Here is a 20344-nt window from a genome sequence, read left to right as displayed (position 1 = left end):
TACAGGGCACATTGATTATGGATAGCATTCAAAAAATCTCATTTATTTCTCTATCTTGGAGTTACGTAGCAAAATCTGCATGTAGGGACATGGGGGCCTGATTCAGACCCAGACGCTATTTTGCGTCCGCTCGCTGGCTAAAAGGGGCCGCCTATTTAAATCATGTGCTCGCACTGCTTTGCGTAAATCTGCCCACTAAGTAATAGCGAGCAGCCGCACTATGCGCTCGCACCTGTATAAAGACACCCCTTTGCCACTCGCAACACATGTCATCTCCGGCAGTTGTAGGATTAATCGGGAACATCGAGAGACATCGGAGCTGCTCGCAGCGCTTGTGGTAGCCTTTTCCGACCACAACATTGCGAGCAGTTCTGGCTAAAATACAACCCAGTCACGTGTGTAATGACAGACGCTACTTTACTAATTATGCACACCCATTAAACGATGGTCAGACGGTCGGGCACGCCTGCGTTCGCACATCCACACCCCCGTTTACAAGCACCTTCCCCTGTCACCACCCACAAACGGCGCTATCTGTCACTCAAAATAGCGGCCCGACTGTGGGCTACGGGCGAGCGCTTTCCCATCGCAATGACTGGTTCACGCACGCGCATTGCGAATGATACACATGCGTAGATTGCAAAAAATCGCTCAATGTGAGCGAGCGCAGTATAGCGTCTGGGTCTGAATCAGGCCCATGGTCTCCAAGAAGTCTAAAAAGTATAGTGATCACTTACTCCAGGGGTCTTCAACCCGTGGCCCGCCGTGGAGCTGTTCCCCGTGGCTCGCCTGCTGTGTCTCTTCAGTATTTTGTGAATGAGACACAGAGGCAGGCATTAGGGTGTGTGGCTGCTTACAGTAACCGGGGAGGGGATGGCTGGAGTTATCCACCAATCAAAGGAAAAGTAACTACAAAAGCACAGTGGGAGAAGTGTGGAGCCAGAGCCGAGAAGATGGCCGCCCCCATAGATCTGTGGTCTGACTTTTTAATGGATCCTTTATGCTGGAGGGGGGCAGTTATGGGACATAATTGTTTGAATATGGGGGCAACTATCTGACATCATTATTGGAAGAGGAGGGACAGTTATAATTGTGGGGGGAGGGGGAGCCGTTCTGGGACCTAATTAAAATTGTAGGAGGGGGCAGTTATGGGACATAATTGTGTGAGGAGGGGGCAGAGTCTAAATACCGCAGTTAAGCTTAGTGGCCCTCGGGCTTCGTTGAATTTTTTAATGTGTCCCACACTCTCTTAAAGGTTGAAGACCCCTGACTTAAACAATCACTGTACTGTACGAGGGCGGCAGAGCTGCTGCAAATGTGCGCCAATAGGGGCCCCACACGTGCGAGCATTCATTACTAGAGAAGGGTCCGAGAGAGAGAGCTTGGGGGAATCCCAGCACCTCCATAAGTGCTGGGCACTCACCTAAGTGTGCCGAAGCACAATGGAAGTTGGCATGAGGAAAAGCCGCGGGCGCTGCCATCGCAGCACTTCATATACAGATCCAGACGCAGTGGCACATTACATTGATCGGTGTAGCTGGCAGAGTAGTTCTGTCTCTCCCAGCTTTTCTATTTGTGCAAATAAAATGCACATTTAGAGCAGAAAAGCCGCTCGGCGCGGCAGAGTCACCGGAACCTGGCGTGCCAGGAGTGGCTGGTTGACCGACTGAAGCCACAGTGTATGAGGACACATCTGTACGCACAGCGGACGCCAAATTCGGTCGCTTCTCCCGCACCTAGAATGGGGAAGGTGTAACTGCTGGATGACGGAGGACGGTAGGAGGAGGCGTAACGGTGCAACTGTACAGATGCGTATGACCCAGAAAACGGGCGTATAGTTGCATTATCATCCCGTTTACGGCAGGCATCCGGAATTACGTTAAAAGCGCTTTGTTGGCGGAGAGTATCTTCCATGTTTTTGCCCTCTACAGGGGATACACAAGAATATACGTATGTCTGCCCACAGGTACAGTACAGGGGATACACATGATTATACGTATGTCTGCCCACAGGTACAGTACAGGGGATACACATGATTATACGTATGTCTGCCCACAGGTACAGAACAGGGGATACACATGAATATACGTATGTCTGGCCAAAGGCACAGGGGATACACATGATTATACGTATGACTGCCCGCAGATACAGGGGATACACAAGAATATACGTATGTCTGCCCGTAGGTATAGGGTATACACGTGAATATAAGTATGACTGCCCGCAGGTTCAGGGGATACACATTAATATACGTATGTCTGCCCGCAGGTGCAGGAAATACACATGAATATACATATGACTGCCCGCTGGTACAGTACAGGGGATACACATGATTATACGTATGTCTGCCCGCAGGTACAGTACAGGGGATACACATGATTATACGTATGTCTGCCCGCAGGTACAGGGAATACACATGATTATACGTATGTCTGCCCGCAGGTACAGGGGATACACATGAATATACGTATGTCTGCCCGCAGGTACAGGGGATACACATGATTATACGTATGTCTGCCCACAGGTACAGTACAGGGGATACACATGATTATACGTATGTCTGCCCGCAGGTACAGGGGATACACATGATTATACGTATGTCTGCCCGCAGGTACAGGGGATACACATGAATATACGTATGTCTGCCCGCAGGTACAGGGGATACACAAGAATATACGTATGTCTGCCTGCAGGTACAGTACAGGGAATACACATGATTATACGTATGTCTGCCCACAGGTACAGGGGATACACAAGAATATACGTATGTCTGCCCGCAGGTACAGTACAGGGGATACACATGAATATACGTATGTCTGGCCAAAGGTACAGGGGACACACATGATTATACGTATGTCTGCCCACAGGTACAGTACAGGGGATACACATGATTATACGTATGTCTGCCCACAGGTACAGGGGATACACATGATTATACGTATCTCTGCCCACAGGTACAGTACAGGGGATACACATGATTATACATATGTCTGCCCGCAGGTACAGGGGATACACATGAATATACGTATGACTGCCCGCAGGTACAGGGGATACACATGAATATACGTATGACTGCCTGCAGGTACAGTACAGGGGATACACATGATTATACGTATGTCTGCCCACAGGTACAGGGGATACACATGAATATACGTATGTCTGCCCGCAGGTACAGTACAGGGGATACACATGAATTAGGGGTGTGCACCGGCCACTTTTCGTGTTTTGTGTTTTGGTTTTGGATCTGGATCTTTCTTCGTGTTTTGGATCTGGATTGGTTTTGCCAAAACCACCCTTCCGTGTTTTGGGTTCTGGGTTTTGTGTTTTGGATCTGTATTTTTTTGAAAAAAAGCATAAAAACAGCTAAAATCACAGAATTTGTAGGTTTTTCTGCTCCTATGCTATTATTAACCTCAATAACCTTAATTTCCACTCATTTCCAGTCTATTCTGAACACCTCACACCTCACAATAGTGTTTTTATGTCCAAAAGGTTGCACCGAGGTAGCTGGATGACTATGCTAAGCGACACGAGTGGGCGGCACAAACACGTGACCCATCTAGGAGTGACACTGCAGTGGCAGACAGGATGGCAGTTAGAAAAACTAGGCCCCAAACTGTACATAATGCAAAGAAAAAAAGAGGTGCAAGATGGAATTGTCCTTGGGCCCTCCCACCCACCCTTATGTTGTATAAACAGGACATGCACACTTTAACAAATCAATCATTTCAGCGCCAGGGTCTGCCACACAACTGTGGCTGAAATGATTGGTTCGTTTGGGCCCCCACAAAACAAGCTGGCAATTAATGTGTCCCTGCACAAACTGGCTCTACGGAGGCAAGATGTCATCCTCATCCTCCTCATCCACCGATTCCTCACCCTCTTCAGTGTGTACATCCTCATCCTCACAAAGTATTAACTCGTCCCCACTTGAATCCACCACCACAGGTCCCTCTGTACGTTCTGGAGGCTGGTCTCCCTGGAAGAGCTGATAATTCATTTTGATGAACATCATCTTCTCCACATTCTGTGGAAGCAACCTCCTACGCCTTTCGCTGACAAGGTTCCCGGCTGCACTAAACACTCTTTCGGAGTACACACTGGAGGGGGGGCAACTCAGGTAAAATAGAGCCAGTTTGTACAGGGGCCTCCAAATTGCCTCTTTTTCCTGCCAGTACAGGTATGGACTGTCTGACATGCCTACTTGGATGCTGTCACCGATGTAATCCTCCACCATTCTGTCAATGGTGACAGTATCATATGCAGTGACAGTAGACATGTCAGAAATTGTTGCCAGGTCCTTCAGTCCGGACCAGATGTCCAAACTTGGTCCTGCCTGCCCTGCATCACCGCCAGCGGGTTGCTTAGGATACCTAAGTTTTTTCCTGGCAGCCCCAGTTGCGGGAGAAAATGAAGAAGGAGCCGTTGACGTGTCACGTTCCGCTTCAGCTGACAGTGTGTTCACCAGCAGGTCTTTGCACCTCTGCAGGCTTGTGTCGGCCGGAAAGAGAGACACCACATAGGCTTTAAACCTAGGATCGAGCACGGTGGCCAAAATGTAGTGGTCTGATTTCAACAGATTGACCACCCTGGAATCCTGGCAAAGCGAATGAAGGGCTTCATCCACAAGTCCCACATGCCGAGCGGAATCGCTCCGTCTTAGCTCCTCCTTCACTTTCTCCAGCTGCTTCTGCAAAAGCCTGATGAGGGGAATGACCTGACTCAAGCTGGCAGTGTCTGAACTGACTTCACGTGTGGCAAGTTCGAAGGGCTGAAGAACCTTGCACAACACGGAAATCATTCTCCACTGCGCTTGAGTCAGGTGCATACCCCCTCCTTTGCCTATGTCATAGGTGGATGTATAGGCTTGTATGGCCTTTTGCTGCTCCTCCATCCTCTGAAGCATATAGAGGGTTGAGTTCCACCGCGTCACAACCTCTTGCTTCAGGTGATGGCGGGGCAGGTTCAAGAGTGTTTGCTGGCGCTCCAGTCTTCGGCACGCAGTCGCTGAATGGCGAAAGTGGCCAGAAATTTTTCGGGCCACCCAAAGCGTCTCCTGCACGCCCCTGTCGCTTTTCAGAAAATTCTGCACCACCAAGTTTATTGTGTGAGCAAAACATGGGACGTGCTGGAATTTGCCCAGATGTAATGCCCGCACAATATTGGTGGCGTTGTCAGATATCACAAATCCCCAGGAGAGTCTAAGTGGGGTAAGCCACTGGGCGATGATTTCCCTCAGTTTCTCTAAGAGGTTGTCGGCGGTGTGCCTCTTACTGAAACCGGTGATACACAGCGTAGCCTGCCTTGTAACGAGCTGGCGTTTCTGAGATGCTGCTACTGGTGACGCTGCTGCTGTTGCTGCGTAAGGTGATACATCTACCCAGTGGGCTGTCACAGTCATATAGTCCTTAGTCTGCCCTGTTCCACTTGTCCACATGTCCGTGGTTAAGTGGACATTGTGTACAACGGCATTTTTCAGGACACTGAGGACACTTTTTCTGACGTTTCTGTACAGTCTCGGTATCGCCTGCCTAGTGAAGTGGAATCTAGACGGGATTTGGAACCGGGGACACACTACCTCCATCAATTGTCTAAATCCCACTGCACTAATGGCGGATACCGGACGCACGTCTAACACCAACATAGCAGTCAAGGCCTCAGTTATACGTTTTGCTTCAGGATGACTGCTGTCGTACTTCATCCTCCTCGCTAAGGACTGTTGGAGGGTCAATTGTTTAGTAAAAGTAGTGGTGTTCCTACTTCCTCTCTGGGATGATGAACGACTCCCAGCAGCAGCAGCAACAGCAGCAGCGGCAGCAGTAGGCGTAGCAATGCAGGATCCTCCGGAGGAATCCCGGATAGGAGAGTCAGTCATGCCAGTGATATGGCCTGCAGGACTACTTCCGATCCTGACTAAGGAGGAAATTGACGAGGAGGGAGTTGACGGTGTGGTTTGCAGGCGCTTGGATACAACAGGACAACGGGATTTAGGTGTCCCTGGACTGCTTACGGTCTGAGCCAAAGTTTCTGAACTTGACAGTAACTTTTTATGAACGCGCTGCAGGTGCCGTATAAGGGAGGATGTTCCTAGGTGGTTGACGTCCCTACCCCTACTTATTTCACCTTTACATATGGTACATATGGCAAGACAGTTGTTGTCCGGATTTGGATAGAAATATTGCCAGACCAAAGAGGTGGAATGTTTGGTCTTCTGCCCAGGCATGACCGTGATGGGCTTTTTCATCCCACGGACAACAACTGTCTCCCCCGGAGCCTGATTTAAACAAACCACATCACCATCAGAATCCTCCTCGCCAACTTCCTCCTCAGCGCCAGCTACACCAGTATCCTCATCCTGTTGTACTTCAACAGTGACATCTTCAATTTGCATATCAGCAAGTGGACTGTGGGTGCTCCTTTCAGCACTTGCAGGGGGCGTGCAAATGGTGGAAAGAGCCACCTCTTCCCGTCCAGTGCTGGGAAGGTCAGGCATCGCAACCACCACCACACTTGGACTCTCCTTGGGGATTTGTGATATCTTCTTAGAAAGCACAGTTCTTCGCTGTGCTTTTGCCAGCTTAACTCTTTTGATTTTTTTAGTGGGAGGAGTGCTTCCATCGTCATGTGAAGCTGAACCACTAGTCATGAACATACTAGGGATCGACCTTAGCCGTTCCTTGCCACTCCGTGTCGTAAATGGCATATTGGCAAGTTTACGTTTCTCTTCAGCTGATTTAAATGTCTTTTTCAAGGTCATTTTCCTGAACTTTGCCATTTGGGATTGTATGTGCCCTCTACTATGACATTGGGCATCGGCCTTGGCAGACGACGTTGATGGCATGTTATCGTCTATGTCATGACTAGTGGCAGCAGCTTCAGCACTAGGAGGAAGTGGTTCTTGATCTTTCTCTATTTTATTTTTATCGGAGAAAGTTTGGTCCTCCATTTATGTTATATCGATTTGATATATACGTGCGGCTAAACACAGAAAATATTTTTTTTTTTGGTTTGGACTGGAGTGTACTTTGTGGGTTACAGCACCCTTTAACGGTCAAGCCAGCCGGCCCTTTACTTATGACACAGGCGCACTCTTGGCACTACTTTGTTGATGCACGTGCGGCTACTGCGCACACAATTCACAAACACAGAAAATAATTTTTTTTGGGGTTTGGACTGGAGTGTACTTTCGGGGGTTACAGCACCCTTTAACGGTCAAGCCAGCCGGCCCTTTACTTATGACACAGGCGCACGCTTGGCACTACTTTGTTGATGCACGTGCGGCTACTGCGCACACAATTCACAAACACAGAAAATAATTTTTTTTTGGTTTGGACTGGAGTGTACTTTCGGGGGTTACAGCACCCTTTAACGGTCAAGCCAGCCGGCCCTTTACTTATGACACAGGCGCACGCTTGGCACTACTTTGTTGATGCACGTGCGGCTACTGCGCACACAATTCACAAACACAGAAAATAATTTTTTTTTGGTTTGGACTGGAGTGTACTTTCGGGGGTTACAGCACCCTTTAACGGTCAAGCCAGCCGGCCCTTTACTTATGACACAGGCGCACGCTTGGCACTACTTTGTTGATGCACGTGCGGCTACTGCGCACACAATTCACAAACACAGAAAATAATTTTTTTTTGGTTTGGACTGGAGTGTACTTTCGGGGGTTACAGCACCCTTTAACGGTCAAGCCAGCCGGCCCTTTACTTATGACACAGGCGCACTCTTGGCACTACTTTGTTGATGCACGTGCGGCTACTGCGCACACAATTCACAAACACAGAAAATAATTTTTTTTTAGGTTTGGACTGGAGTGTACTTTCGGGGGTTACAGCACCCTTAACGGTCAAGCCAGCCGGCCCTTTACTTATGACACAGGCGCACGCTTGGCACTACTTTGTTGATGCACGTGCGGCTACTGCGCACACAATTCACAAACACAGAAAATAATTTTTTTTTGGTTTGGACTGGAGTGTACTTTCGGAGGTTACAGCACCCTTTAACGGTCAAGCCAGCCGGCCCTTTACTTATGACACAGGCGCACGCTTGGCACTACTTTGTTGATGCACGTGCGGCTACTGCGCACACAATTCACAAACACAGAAAATAATTTTTTTTTAGGTTTGGACTGGAGTGTACTTTCGGGGGTTACAGCACCCTTAACGGTCAAGCCAGCCGGCCCTTTACTTATGACACAGGCGCACGCTTGGCACTACTTTGTTGATGCACGTGCGGCTACTGCGCACACAATTCACAAACACAGAAAATAATTTTTTTTTTGGTTTGGACTGGAGTGTACTTTCGGGGGTTACAGCACCCTTAACGGTCAAGCCAGCCGGCCCTTTACTTATGACACAGGCGCACGCTTGGCACTACTTTGTTGATGCACGTGCGGCTACTGCGCACACAATTCACAAACACAGAAAATAATTTTTTTTTAGGTTTGGACTGGAGTGTACTTTCAGGGGTTACAGCACCCTTAACGGTCAAGCCAGCCGGCCCTTTACTTATGACACAGGCGCACGCTTGGCACTACTTTGTTGATGCACGTGCGGCTACTGCGCACACAATTCACAAACACAGAAAATAATTTTTTTTTGGTTTGGACTGGAGTGTACTTTCGGGGGTTACAGCACCCTTTAACGGTCAAGCCAGCTGGCCCTTTACTTATGACACAGGCGCACGCTTGGCACTACTTTGTTGATGCACATGCGGCTACTGCGCACACAATTCACAAACACAGAAAATAATTTTTTTTTAGGTTTGGACTGGAGTGTACTTAAGGGGGTTACAGCACCCTTAACGGTCAAGCCAGCCGGCCCTTTACTTATGACACAGGCGCACGCTTGGCACTACTTTGTTGATGCACGTGCGGCTACTGCGCACACAATTCACAAACACAGAAAATAATTTTTTTTTTGGTTTGGACTGGAGTGTACTTTCGGGGGTTACAGCACCCTTAACGGTCAAGCCAGCCGGCCCTTTACTTATGACACAGGCGCACGCTTGGCACTACTTTGTTGATGCACGTGCGGCTACTGCGCACACAATTCACAAACACAGAAAATAATTTTTTTTTGGGTTTGGACTGGAGTGTACTTTCGGGGGTTACAGCACCCTTAACGGTCAAGCCAGCCGGCCCTTTACTTATGACACAGGCGCACGTTTGGCACTACTTTGTTGATGCACGTGCGGCTACTGCGCACACAATTCACAAACACAGAAAATAATTTTTTTTTTGGTTTGGACTGGAGTGTACTTTCGGGGGTTACAGCACCCTTAACGGTCAAGCCAGCCGGCCCTTTACTTATGACACAGGCGCACGTTTGGCACTACTTTGTTGATGCACGTGCGGCTACTGCGCACACAATTCACAAACACAGAAAATAATTTTTTTTTTGGTTTGGACTGGAGTGTACTTTCGGGGGTTACAGCACCCTTAACGATCAAGCCAGCCGGCCCTTTACTTATGACACAGGCGCACGCTTGGCACTACTTTGTTGATGCACGTGCGGCTACTGCGCACACAATTCACAAACACAGAAAATAATTTTTTTTTGGTTTGGACTGGAGTGTACTTTCGGGGGTTACAGCACCCTTTAACGGTCAAGCCAGCCGGCCCTTTACTTATGACACAGGCGCACGCTTGGCACTACTTTGTTGATGCACGTGCGGCTACTGCGCACACAATTCACAAACACAGAAAATATATTATTTTTTTAGCACTTGGAGGGAGCACCCCTGATGGACAGAGCACCCCCTGGACAACACTACAGCACCCCTTTAGGACTGGGACACTGCACAGGACTTTGGAGTGGACACAGCCCCTATGGAGAACTGACTGCACAACACAGTCCAGCCAGCCCCTATGGACTTTGAAGTAGTGGACACAGCCCCTATTAACAACAGCAGCACAGCACAACACAGCCAGCCCCTATGGACTTTGAAGTAGTGGACAACAGCAGCACTACACTACACTACACTACACAGCACTAACTCCCACCCTCCCTCTTCACTGTCCACAGCCGAGTGAGAAAATGGCGCCGACGCGGGTACCTTATATAGGATCCAAAACCCGCGAGACTCGGAAGGCGGGATGATGACGTTTTGCCTCGATGTCAGATCCGAGTCAGGCGGGAAAAGTCGAGCCTGACTCGGATCGGACTCGGATCGGGGGGGCTCGGGGGGGTTCGGATTTCAGAAATCCGAACCCGCTCACCCCTAACATGAATATACGTATGTCTGCCCGCAGGTACAGGGGATACACATGAATATACGTATGACTGCCCACAGGTACAGCACAGGGGATACACATGAATATACGTATGTCTGCCCACAGGTACAGCACAGGGGATACACATGATTATACGTATGTCTGCCCGCAGATACAGGGGATACACAAGAATATACGTATGTCTGCCCGCAGGTATAGGGTATACACGTGAATATAAGTATGACTGCCCGCAGGTTCAGGGGATACAGATTAATATACGTATGTCTGCCCGCAGGTACAGGAAATACACATGAATATACATATGACTGCCCGCTGGTACAGGGGATACACATGAATATACGTATGTCTGCCCACAGGTACAGTACAGGGGATACACATGATTATACGTATGTCTGCCCACAGGTACAGGGGATACACATGATTATACGTATGTCTGCCCACAGGTACAGTACAGGGGATACACATGATTATACGTATGTCTGCCCGCAGGTACAGGGGATACACATGAATATACGTATGACTGCCCGCAGGTACAGGGGATACACATGAATATACGTATGACTGCCTGCAGGTACAGTACAGGGGATACACATGATTATACGTATGTCTGCCCACAGGTACAGGGGATACACATGAATATACGTATGTCTGCCCGCAGGTACAGGGGATACACATGAATATACGTATGTCTGCCCGCAGGTATAGGGGATACACATGAATATACGTATGACTGCCCACAGGTACAGTACAGGGGATACACATGATTATACGTATGTCTGCCCGCAGGTACAGGGGATACACATGAATATACGTATGACTGCCCGCAGATACAGGGGATACACAAGAATATACGTATGTCTGCCCGCAGGTATAGGGTATACACGTGAATATAAGTATGACTGCCCGCAGGTTCAGGGGATACAGATTAATATACGTATGTCTGCCCGCAGGTACAGGAAATACACATGAATATACATATGACTGCCCGCTGGTACAGGGGATACACATGAATATACGTATGTCTGCCCGCAGGTACAGTACAGGGGATACACATGAATATACGTATGTCTGCCCGCAGGTACAGTACAGGGGATACACATGAATATACGTAAGTCTGCCCACAGGTACAGGGGATACACATGATTATATGTATGTCTGCCCGCAGGTACAGTACAGGGGATACACATGAATATACATATGTCTGCCCGCAGGTACAGGGAATACACATGAATATACGTATGACTGACCGCAGGTACAGGGGATACACATGAATATACGTATGTCTGCCCGCAGGTACAGGGGATACACATGATTATACGTATGTCTGCCCGCAGGTACAGGGGATACACATGAATATACGTATGTCTGCCCGCAGGTACAGGGGATACACAAGAATATACGTATGTCTGCCTGCAGGTACAGTACAGGGAATACACATGATTATACGTATGTCTGCCCACAGGTACAGGGGATACACAAGAATATACGTATGTCTGCCCGCAGGTACAGTACAGGGGATACACATGAATATACGTATGTCTGGCCAAAGGTACAGGGGATACACATGATTATACGTATGTCTGCCCACAGGTACAGTACAGGGGATACACATGATTGATTATACGTATGTCTGCCCACAGGTACAGTACAGGGGATACACATGATTATACGTATGTCTGCCCACAGGTACAGTACAGGGGATACACATGATTATACGTATGTCTGCCCGCAGGTACAGGGGATACACATGAATATACGTATGACTGCCCGCAGGTACAGGGGATACACATGAATATACGTATGACTGCCTGCAGGTACAGTACAGGGGATACACATGATTATACGTATGTCTGCCCACAGGTACAGGGGATACACATGAATATACGTATGTCTGCCCGCAGGTACAGGGGATACACATGAATATACGTATGTCTGCCCGCAGGTACAGGGGATACACATGAATATACGTATGACTGCCCACAGGTACAGTACAGGGGATACACATGATTATACGTATGTCTGCCCGCAGGTACAGGGGATACACATGAATATACGTATGACTGCCCGCAGATACAGGGGATACACAAGAATATACGTATGTCTGCCCGCAGGTATAGGGTATACACGTGAATATAAGTATGACTGCCCGCAGGTTCAGGGGATACACATTAATATACGTATGTCTGCCCGCAGGTACAGGAAATACACATGAATATACATATGACTGCCCGCTGGTACAGGGGATACACATGAATATACGTATGTCTGCCCGCAGGTACAGTACAGGGGATACACATGAATATACGTATGTCTGCCCGCAGGTACAGTACAGGGGATACACATGAATATACGTATGTCTGCCCACAGGTACAGGGGATACACATGATTATACGTATGTCTGCCCGCAGGTACAGTACAGGGGATACACAAGAATATACATATGTCTGCCCGCAGGTACAGGGAATACACATGAATATACGTATGTCTGCCCACAGGTACAGGAGATACACATGAATATACGTATGTCTGCCCACAGGTACAGTACAGGGGATACACATGAATATATGTCTTTTTTTTTCCATACACGCAATTCAATCCAAATTTGCATCAGGCTCTCAGTGCTCATAAGCGCCCCCCTAAGGACCTGGTTCGCCAAGCGGTAGGGCTGGCCTCTGAAGGTACGTTCTATTGAAGCATTCGCTGAAAAAAGGAATCACTGATCCCCAATACTGCAGCCTAATGGTCATTACTAAAGTTCTATAAGGTCTGCACGTGTATTTTAGAGACTGAAGGTTTTAATATGTGAAAATGATGAATCCTATCTATCACTTCCTGTAGAAATACTTGACATAAGCTATACATACGTCTGGTTGTGCCACAAGTGACCGTACCACAAAAGGCGCTTACCGCGACTGTTACACAAAACAGCGTTCGCAATTCTCTCCACAACTTCTTTATTCCGGGCCTCTGAGACATTTAATAGGGAGGTCATCAAAAGGATCCCAAGCTTCCTGGACGCCATGCGGTTTCCTGTACAAAAAAAATAATAAAATAATAATTTGCATCAACAAATTATCAATTTCAGTACAGCTGTGATACAGTCCGTTACCTGCAGCGCTCAGGGGCGGATGTAGTCAAAATTTAGACAGTCAAAACTTAAAACAATTAAATGTCAACACCATAATGTCGACATGGTTAAAGTGTCAACCGTTAAAATGTCAACATTGAAAAACAACATGTCGATAGTCAAAATGTCGACAGGGCCAAAAATAAACAAATCATATGATCCACAATCAAAATGTAGAGTCTAAGGGATAAATTTATTAAAGTGAGAGTTTTTAGAAGTGAGTTTTAAAAGTGATGTTGCCCATAGCAACCAATCAGATTCTACTTAACATTTAACTAGCACCTTCTAGAAGATAATAGCTAGAATCTGATTGGTTGCTATGGGCAACATCACCTTTAAAACTCACTTCTAAAAACTCTCACTTTAGTAAATTTACCCCTAAATGTCGACAATAATAATAAAATAACACAGCCGCTGCTAGATGCCATCATCTGCGACCCGCCGGTATAAACGCTGCCAGGAACAGCAAAATAGTTAAATTTTTTTAAACAAATCTATAACCAGCTCCGGGCCTCTCAAACTGGGCTGGCATTGGAAAATTGAGGGATAAAATGGTGTTTGGTTCCCCCTGTTTTCCAATAACCAGCACCGGGCTGAACCAGTGCCAGGGGGCATAACAATTTAGGGTTCCCCTGTCATAATGTAAACCAGTCCCAAACTGGTCAGTTCAGGCCTGAAATCCTTCGGAAAGTCTGGACCCCCCAAAAATGGGGTCCTCCTTCCCGGGGGACAACCAGCCCTGGGGTTCTTCCCTGCACCCCTGGGCTTTAGGTGCGTAATGGTAAGGATGATTAAAGACTTAATAATATTTGGCCTGACTCAGCAAGGAACGCAGCTGCGAATTCGCACGGACCCGGCCGATGTTTGCGTTCTGTGCATGCATCTCAGTGCGTGCGCACGAACCGCCCCCTGTGATCGGGAAGCGTTAGCATAATTTCGCAGCGGCCAGTATCAGGCCCATTGTTCTTTACAGGTGACCTATAAGTCCCAGCAAGCCTGCCCGGGGATGATAGCACTTGTGGAACAACAAGTACCAGTGTGCCCGGATATTAAGGGCCTGCTGGCACCTTTAGTCCGACCGGTTAAGATAATATTAAACAAAAGACAAGGGGCCTGATTCAGCATGGATCGCTATTGCAAAAATATGCAAATGTCTGCAACCACTCAGCCAGCACAGAGACGCCCACTACAGCTTTCTCACATCCGTAAGACCTCGTAGTCCTGCGTACACATCGGTAACATAGAGTAACATCGGCTCCTCACGCTGAATTACAGCGACTCTGACCTGTCTCAGAAGTTACAAGTCTCGTTGCACGCAGCGAGTACACAAGCTGCGTATGCCGTCGCAGAGGCTAATTTATGCACGCCCATGCATCGGCGTTCAAATGGACAGGCATGCCGGCGTTTCTCTGACCACTCCCCCGTCGCCACCCCCAAACGCTGACGCCCCGTCACTCACTCTGTGATGGCTTCCTATGTGCGTCCATGATCGCAGTGCGATTGCAATGATGTCGCTGCGCACGCACACTGCGGTGCAAACTCATGCACAGAACGCACCATCGGCCGATCTGCGTAAGCGGTTGCAATTGCGATCCACGCTGAATCAGGCCCAACATGCGGACAGCCAGTACTATATTTAATAAACACTTCCCCAAACAGCCCTCGTTTTCCAATTCAATACTTACACAATTCAGGGATCACGACCTCTTTGTTCCTTATCGGCATCCACAGATTCTTTGCAAAATAATAAACCCGGCAGATGGAGAGCCCCAAAACAAACCCATTAGACAGACCCTCCCCCAGTCACTGCCCAGGAACGCCCATTGCATCTGCAATACACTTCTCTGTGTGTCTAATACTGCAACTGCGACTCTGGCCCTGATTCAGAGCCGGACGCTCTGACAGAGCGCTCGCTCTGAATCAGGGCCGTCCCTCTGAATTTAATAGCGGCATCCTGGCCGCTCGCATAGCTGTTGGTGACCACCCACAGCTATAGCGAGCGGTCAAAATTATGGTCGCGATGGTCAAGACCATTGCGACCATCGGGCATGCGACGAGACCCTTGTGGTAGGGTCTCGTTGCCGCAAGCCTTGGAGTGCTTTTGGCTCTATCACTTGTGATGTCAGTGGGGCCGGCTCCAGACGTTAGGTGTTCCCATGGGAACGCCTCCGTCTGGGTAGCGACGCCCCCGGCATGCCCACCAAAAGGGGCGTGCTGTCAATCACCATCGACAGCACGCCCCCTTTGGTGCGAGACCCATAATGACGGCTTGGCCGTCGTTATCCGGGTCTCGCGCATGCGCACGGTGGAGCCGCCTCCGTCGTGCGCATGCGCACTTGGCCAACATCGACCTGCTTGCGAGCACTCAGCGCTCGCGAGCGGGTCTGAATTAGGCCCTCTGTACGAACAAAACATGTCACGTGCGCCATGCGACTTAGACGCATTCACAATAAAAAAAATATTGCTTCACTGCTTCCGACATCGACATTACGTGCGACTCACAATCAGGCCGTATGGATCAAATGCAATAGGTTCCGATTTGCTGGCTGGCGCGATTCCTGCGATATACTGCAGCCACTAGATCTAAGTAAGTTTTAAGGTAAAATCCGGTTGTTTTTGCATTACAACTGATTGCGGCTTTAAATCTAGTGGCTACATTACAGACATCGCACCAGCAAATTGGCACTTATTACATTTGGAGCTTATTACATTTGGGCCTATAGGACACCAATATTTATTAAGGATACATGACATTAATTGCATCAATGTCTGCAGCATTGGTAGGCGATGTAAGAGTGTTACAGAACTACTAGACTCAGCATGACCTGGCAATAATATAAATAAAATCGGGCTTAGTTGCTCTCCAGCTATTAAGAAAAGAACAGTCCCCAGCATATCATGTAAAGGCCCCCATACATCAGCAATTGATTGCAGCAATCGTGCAATCAATTGTGTATAAAAATCTTTCCCTTTTTCAATCGATTGCAGATTGCCGGAATTGCCACAATCGATTGACAAAAAGGGAAAGATTTTTATACACAATCGATTGCAAATTGCACGATTACTGCAATCAATTGCTGATGTATGGATGCCTTTAGACTCTGGGAAGACTGAGGATTAGGCAACCTGGGCCGCCTGTTGATGTACTACAAGTCTCAGCATGTTCTGCAATGGTACCTGTAGGTTCACAGCAGCTGGACAGTCACAGTTTGCCAGAGCTGATATGGAAATGTTTCTAGAAAAGATGCCCACAACAAAATCATAGCTTATGCAGTTCAATCAGTACTGTACATCATAATACATCAGGGCAGGCAAAGGAGGGAAGCTTCTCATTCTGCACATTAACATGAGAACAACAAATAGGGATTACCTTATGTAAGCAGCAGCTCACAGCAACTTTATAGTGTATACACAGAGCTAAGAGCTATGTACATATATAGAGTACTAGCAAATGGGAGGACATGTAGCCCAGGACCAGCCTCTCTATAACCACAGCGCCACCATGTGTCAGAAAAGTATAACGCAAATACAGGAAAAGTATACTATTATTATTATAAATATTATTATTATTATTATTATTATTATTATCATTTATTCATATGGCGCCACAAGTGTTCCGCAGCGCCTTACAAAGTACATAAACAAATAAGTAACCTATTATTATTATTATTTTTTTATTATTATTATTATTAATAATAATAATAATAATAATAATTTTACTTTATTTATATAGCGCTTTTCTCCAATAGGAACTTTACAGAACCCATGAACATAGGGCCTGATTCAGTAGTGAATGCGATTGCGATTACAGACGCACTTGGAGCGATTGCTAGCCATGGTGCATAAATCTCACAGTTGTGCGCAGTGATCGCAGTGTGATTACGGGCCCCAGAGAGAAATCCATCGCAGAGTGAGACAGGCTGTCAGCATTTGGGGGTGGTGACAGGGGGTAGTCGGAGAAACGCAGGAGTGTCTTTCCGTTTGAACGCCGTTTCATGGGCGTACATAAATTAGCCGTGCGTGGAGACTTGCAGTGTCTGCGGCTGCTCAGACCTGTTGTACATGCAGCGTGACTACCCGATGTGCATCGATGGTACCGATGTTTACGCAGGTCAGCGACATTGGACGGATATGAGAAAGCAGCAGTGGGCATAGTTATGCCGGCTGCGCTGTGGCAGACATTAGCATATTTCCGCAGCTGTGTCTCGTACGAAATCACAGCTGTGATCGCATTTGAGTTCACTACTAAATCAGGCCCATAATACTTTACGTATTTAAAATGTAAAATGTTACAGTACATGAATTTAATGTAGATGATCTGATGTATTTTAAAATTGGTAAGGTAAAACTTGATTTTCCGAAAATATTTTTGTTATAGTGGAAAGTTGTAGAACCAGTCAGACACAGGTCATAGTACAATACTGGCTATTGAGGGTAATCATATGTAGCTACAGAGTCAGGGCCGTAACTAGGGTAGTGCGGCCAGTGCCATCGCACAGGGCACCACAGGTCAGGGGGCGCTGTTTGGGCCTGTCAAATTTCTATTTATTATCATTCTCACTTGTAGCTTCCTCTCTTTTCATCCTATCTCTCCTATCTCTTCCCTGGCCCTTCCCCATGAGGTCATGGCCCTTTTTTGAGTGTATTATGTCCCTTTGAAAAATGAGGGGGGCGCTAATGCTCTTTCTGGCACAGGGCACCAAAAATTCTAGCTACGGCTCTGTACAGAGTACAGTATTATTGGAATAGTGGGCGGTGCAGGGGCACAGAATTTGGCCGCCCAATCGGCCCTGCCCCGTCCAGTCCCGCACCCTTTCCTGATCAGCCCGCCGCTCACAGTAGGAATGCCTATAAATAGGTGAAAGTGTTGATGGTGCGATGCCATCAAAGCAAAGTACCGATGGCACATCAATGGTGACCTCTGCAATGGACATCCCTAGCTACCCGGACGTTCTCTAGAGACATCTCTTTGGGGCTCCAACTCTATTGGATCACATTGGGGACTATTGTGGTCCATAGCCTTATAATACCATCTGGTGGTTGGGGGAGGAGGGATCTTTGCTCCCGTAGAGAACTAGATACCACTGATGTCAATCTCCAAACCACAGCATTTATCGGAGAAGCACAACAGTCAAAACCATATAGTTAAAACTTCTGTTGAAACGTTATCCGCTGACCAGACCCCTACCCTGAGCCAATGACAGCGCAAGAGACTATTGCACCTGCCCCTCCACCAGAGAGCAGTGTTCTCGTGTGTCTCTGCTACTGTTGCTGGCGTGAATGACGTGGCTGCTTGCTATTCGCCAATTTTTTCTGGGTAACTTTATGGGGGAAAAGCAATGTTGCTGGCCATGTTGTACCGGGGCCACTAATTGAGTTGCCACCCTATGACTTTATGTGGCACAGCCCAGCAATTTTTACTATTTTATTCAGCACAATCAAGAGCACAAAGCTACATTCCCTCTCTTTTCTATGAAGCTGGTGGTGGAGCGCGTTGGGTCATACTTGCCTACTCTCCCGGGACTGTGGGGAGCCTCCCGAAAATCGGGTGCCGCTCCCGACACCCCGCAAGACTAGACAAGTCTCCCGGAATGGATGCCGGCACCCCTCTATCCCCCGCGCCAGCCGCAAAAGTGGGCGGTGCGGGGGTGTGATGACGCGATTCGCGCTGAATCGCGTCATCGTAGCCCCGCCCCCTGCCTTATAATGCCAGTAATATTGGCATTATAAAGCGGGGGGCGGGGCCATGATGACGTGGTCGTGTCGGCACGCCCCCGCTCCGCCTCTTTGACCCGCCCCCATCCTCCCTGCTGGACGTACCTGCCAGCCCCCTCCCGGATTCCCCAGCCTAAAAGTCGGCAAGTATGCGTTGGGTATTGGTAGTCAGTATAATAAAAATACCACTTGACCAATGGGAGATGAATAAGTGCTTTTAAAGTCAGTGGTTGATGGATGCTTCTTTGAATGACCCAAGGCTTTTAATGTCCCAAAATTATTGCTATTACCAATGGGACTTCGAGCATACTTGTGTACATTTATTGCAGACCTCTGAGAGATATGCAGCACATGTATAAAAATAATTGGGGGGCATGACTTCATGTAATTTGCATCATCGAATGGGGAAAGTCATGAAGTGACACAATTTACATCATCATTTCCACTTTGAGCTAGGCCCCCTGGGAGTCTTGGGGTCTCCATTAATCCAGGCTTCTCCTGAACATTCTGGTATGCCTCCCGACTGGTGCAAATTACTGTAGATGGGACAGTCTTGATTTGCGGGCTTAGGGCCTGATTCAGGTCGATGTTTGGCCCCTGGGCATGCGGCACCCCCCAGTGAGCGACGGCAGCTCCATCGCTCTGGGGCTTACTACTAGACGGGGCGGCTGTTGATGTTGATCGACAGCTCGCCCCGTTTTGTAGGCGGGGAGGGGGTGGCTGCACAAACGGAGGCGATTGAGCAGGAAGTCCACTCGGCATTGCGAGTGCTGAGACCCTACCTTAGGGTCTCCTCGCAATGCCGATGGTCGCGATAATCGTGACCATCGCCATGCCGCTCGCACTAGCTGTGGGTGATCACCCACAGCTTTGCGAGCAGCCTGGAGGCCGAAACTAAAAAAAAAACCAAAACGCCCTGAGTCAGAGCGAGCGCACGCAAATAGCGTGCGCCTCTGAATCAGGCCCTTAGTCTTGATCAAGCCTGAAGGTAGGGAGAATGGGAGGCATGTCCTGTTCACAGAACAGCAGGACATACCTGAAACTAGTACGTGCGGCATCTAAGGCTTGCCTTAGGTTGGTTGGGTAGACCATGGTGTCATTAGTGCAGACCACACCCTGTGCCATATGGCAATGTCCCCTTCTTGTGTGTCCATGTCTCAATTCCAGACTTACAAATGAAGAGCTATGTACCGATAAAGTAGGCCATTATAACCTGGAACTCTAGGATGACTAGGGCAGGAAGCAAAGCAGGTGTAGAACTC

The 20344-nt window shown here is 48.1% G+C and overlaps 1 protein-coding gene across 1 annotated transcript in view; it reads right to left on the bottom strand.

Moving 5' to 3' along the window:
- The window catches only part of FTCDNL1 (formiminotransferase cyclodeaminase N-terminal like), a 54994-nt gene extending 41732 nt beyond the window's left edge, over nt 1-13262 (bottom strand). Inside the window, 1 exon segment of the mRNA XM_088461106.1 lies at nt 13148-13262. Within this exon segment, the coding sequence (XP_088317232.1) occupies nt 13148-13262 (115 nt within the window).
- Nucleotides 13263-20344: the final 7082 nt, after the last annotated feature.

This window comes from Taudactylus pleione, unplaced genomic scaffold, assembly GCF_031769625.1.
Source record: "Taudactylus pleione unplaced genomic scaffold, aTauple2 ptg001017l, whole genome shotgun sequence".
NCBI classification, from domain to species: Eukaryota; Metazoa; Chordata; class Amphibia; order Anura; family Myobatrachidae; genus Taudactylus; species Taudactylus pleione.
The sequence above is the reverse complement of the archived record's forward strand: the minus strand, read 5'-3'. Positions and strand labels throughout refer to the sequence as shown.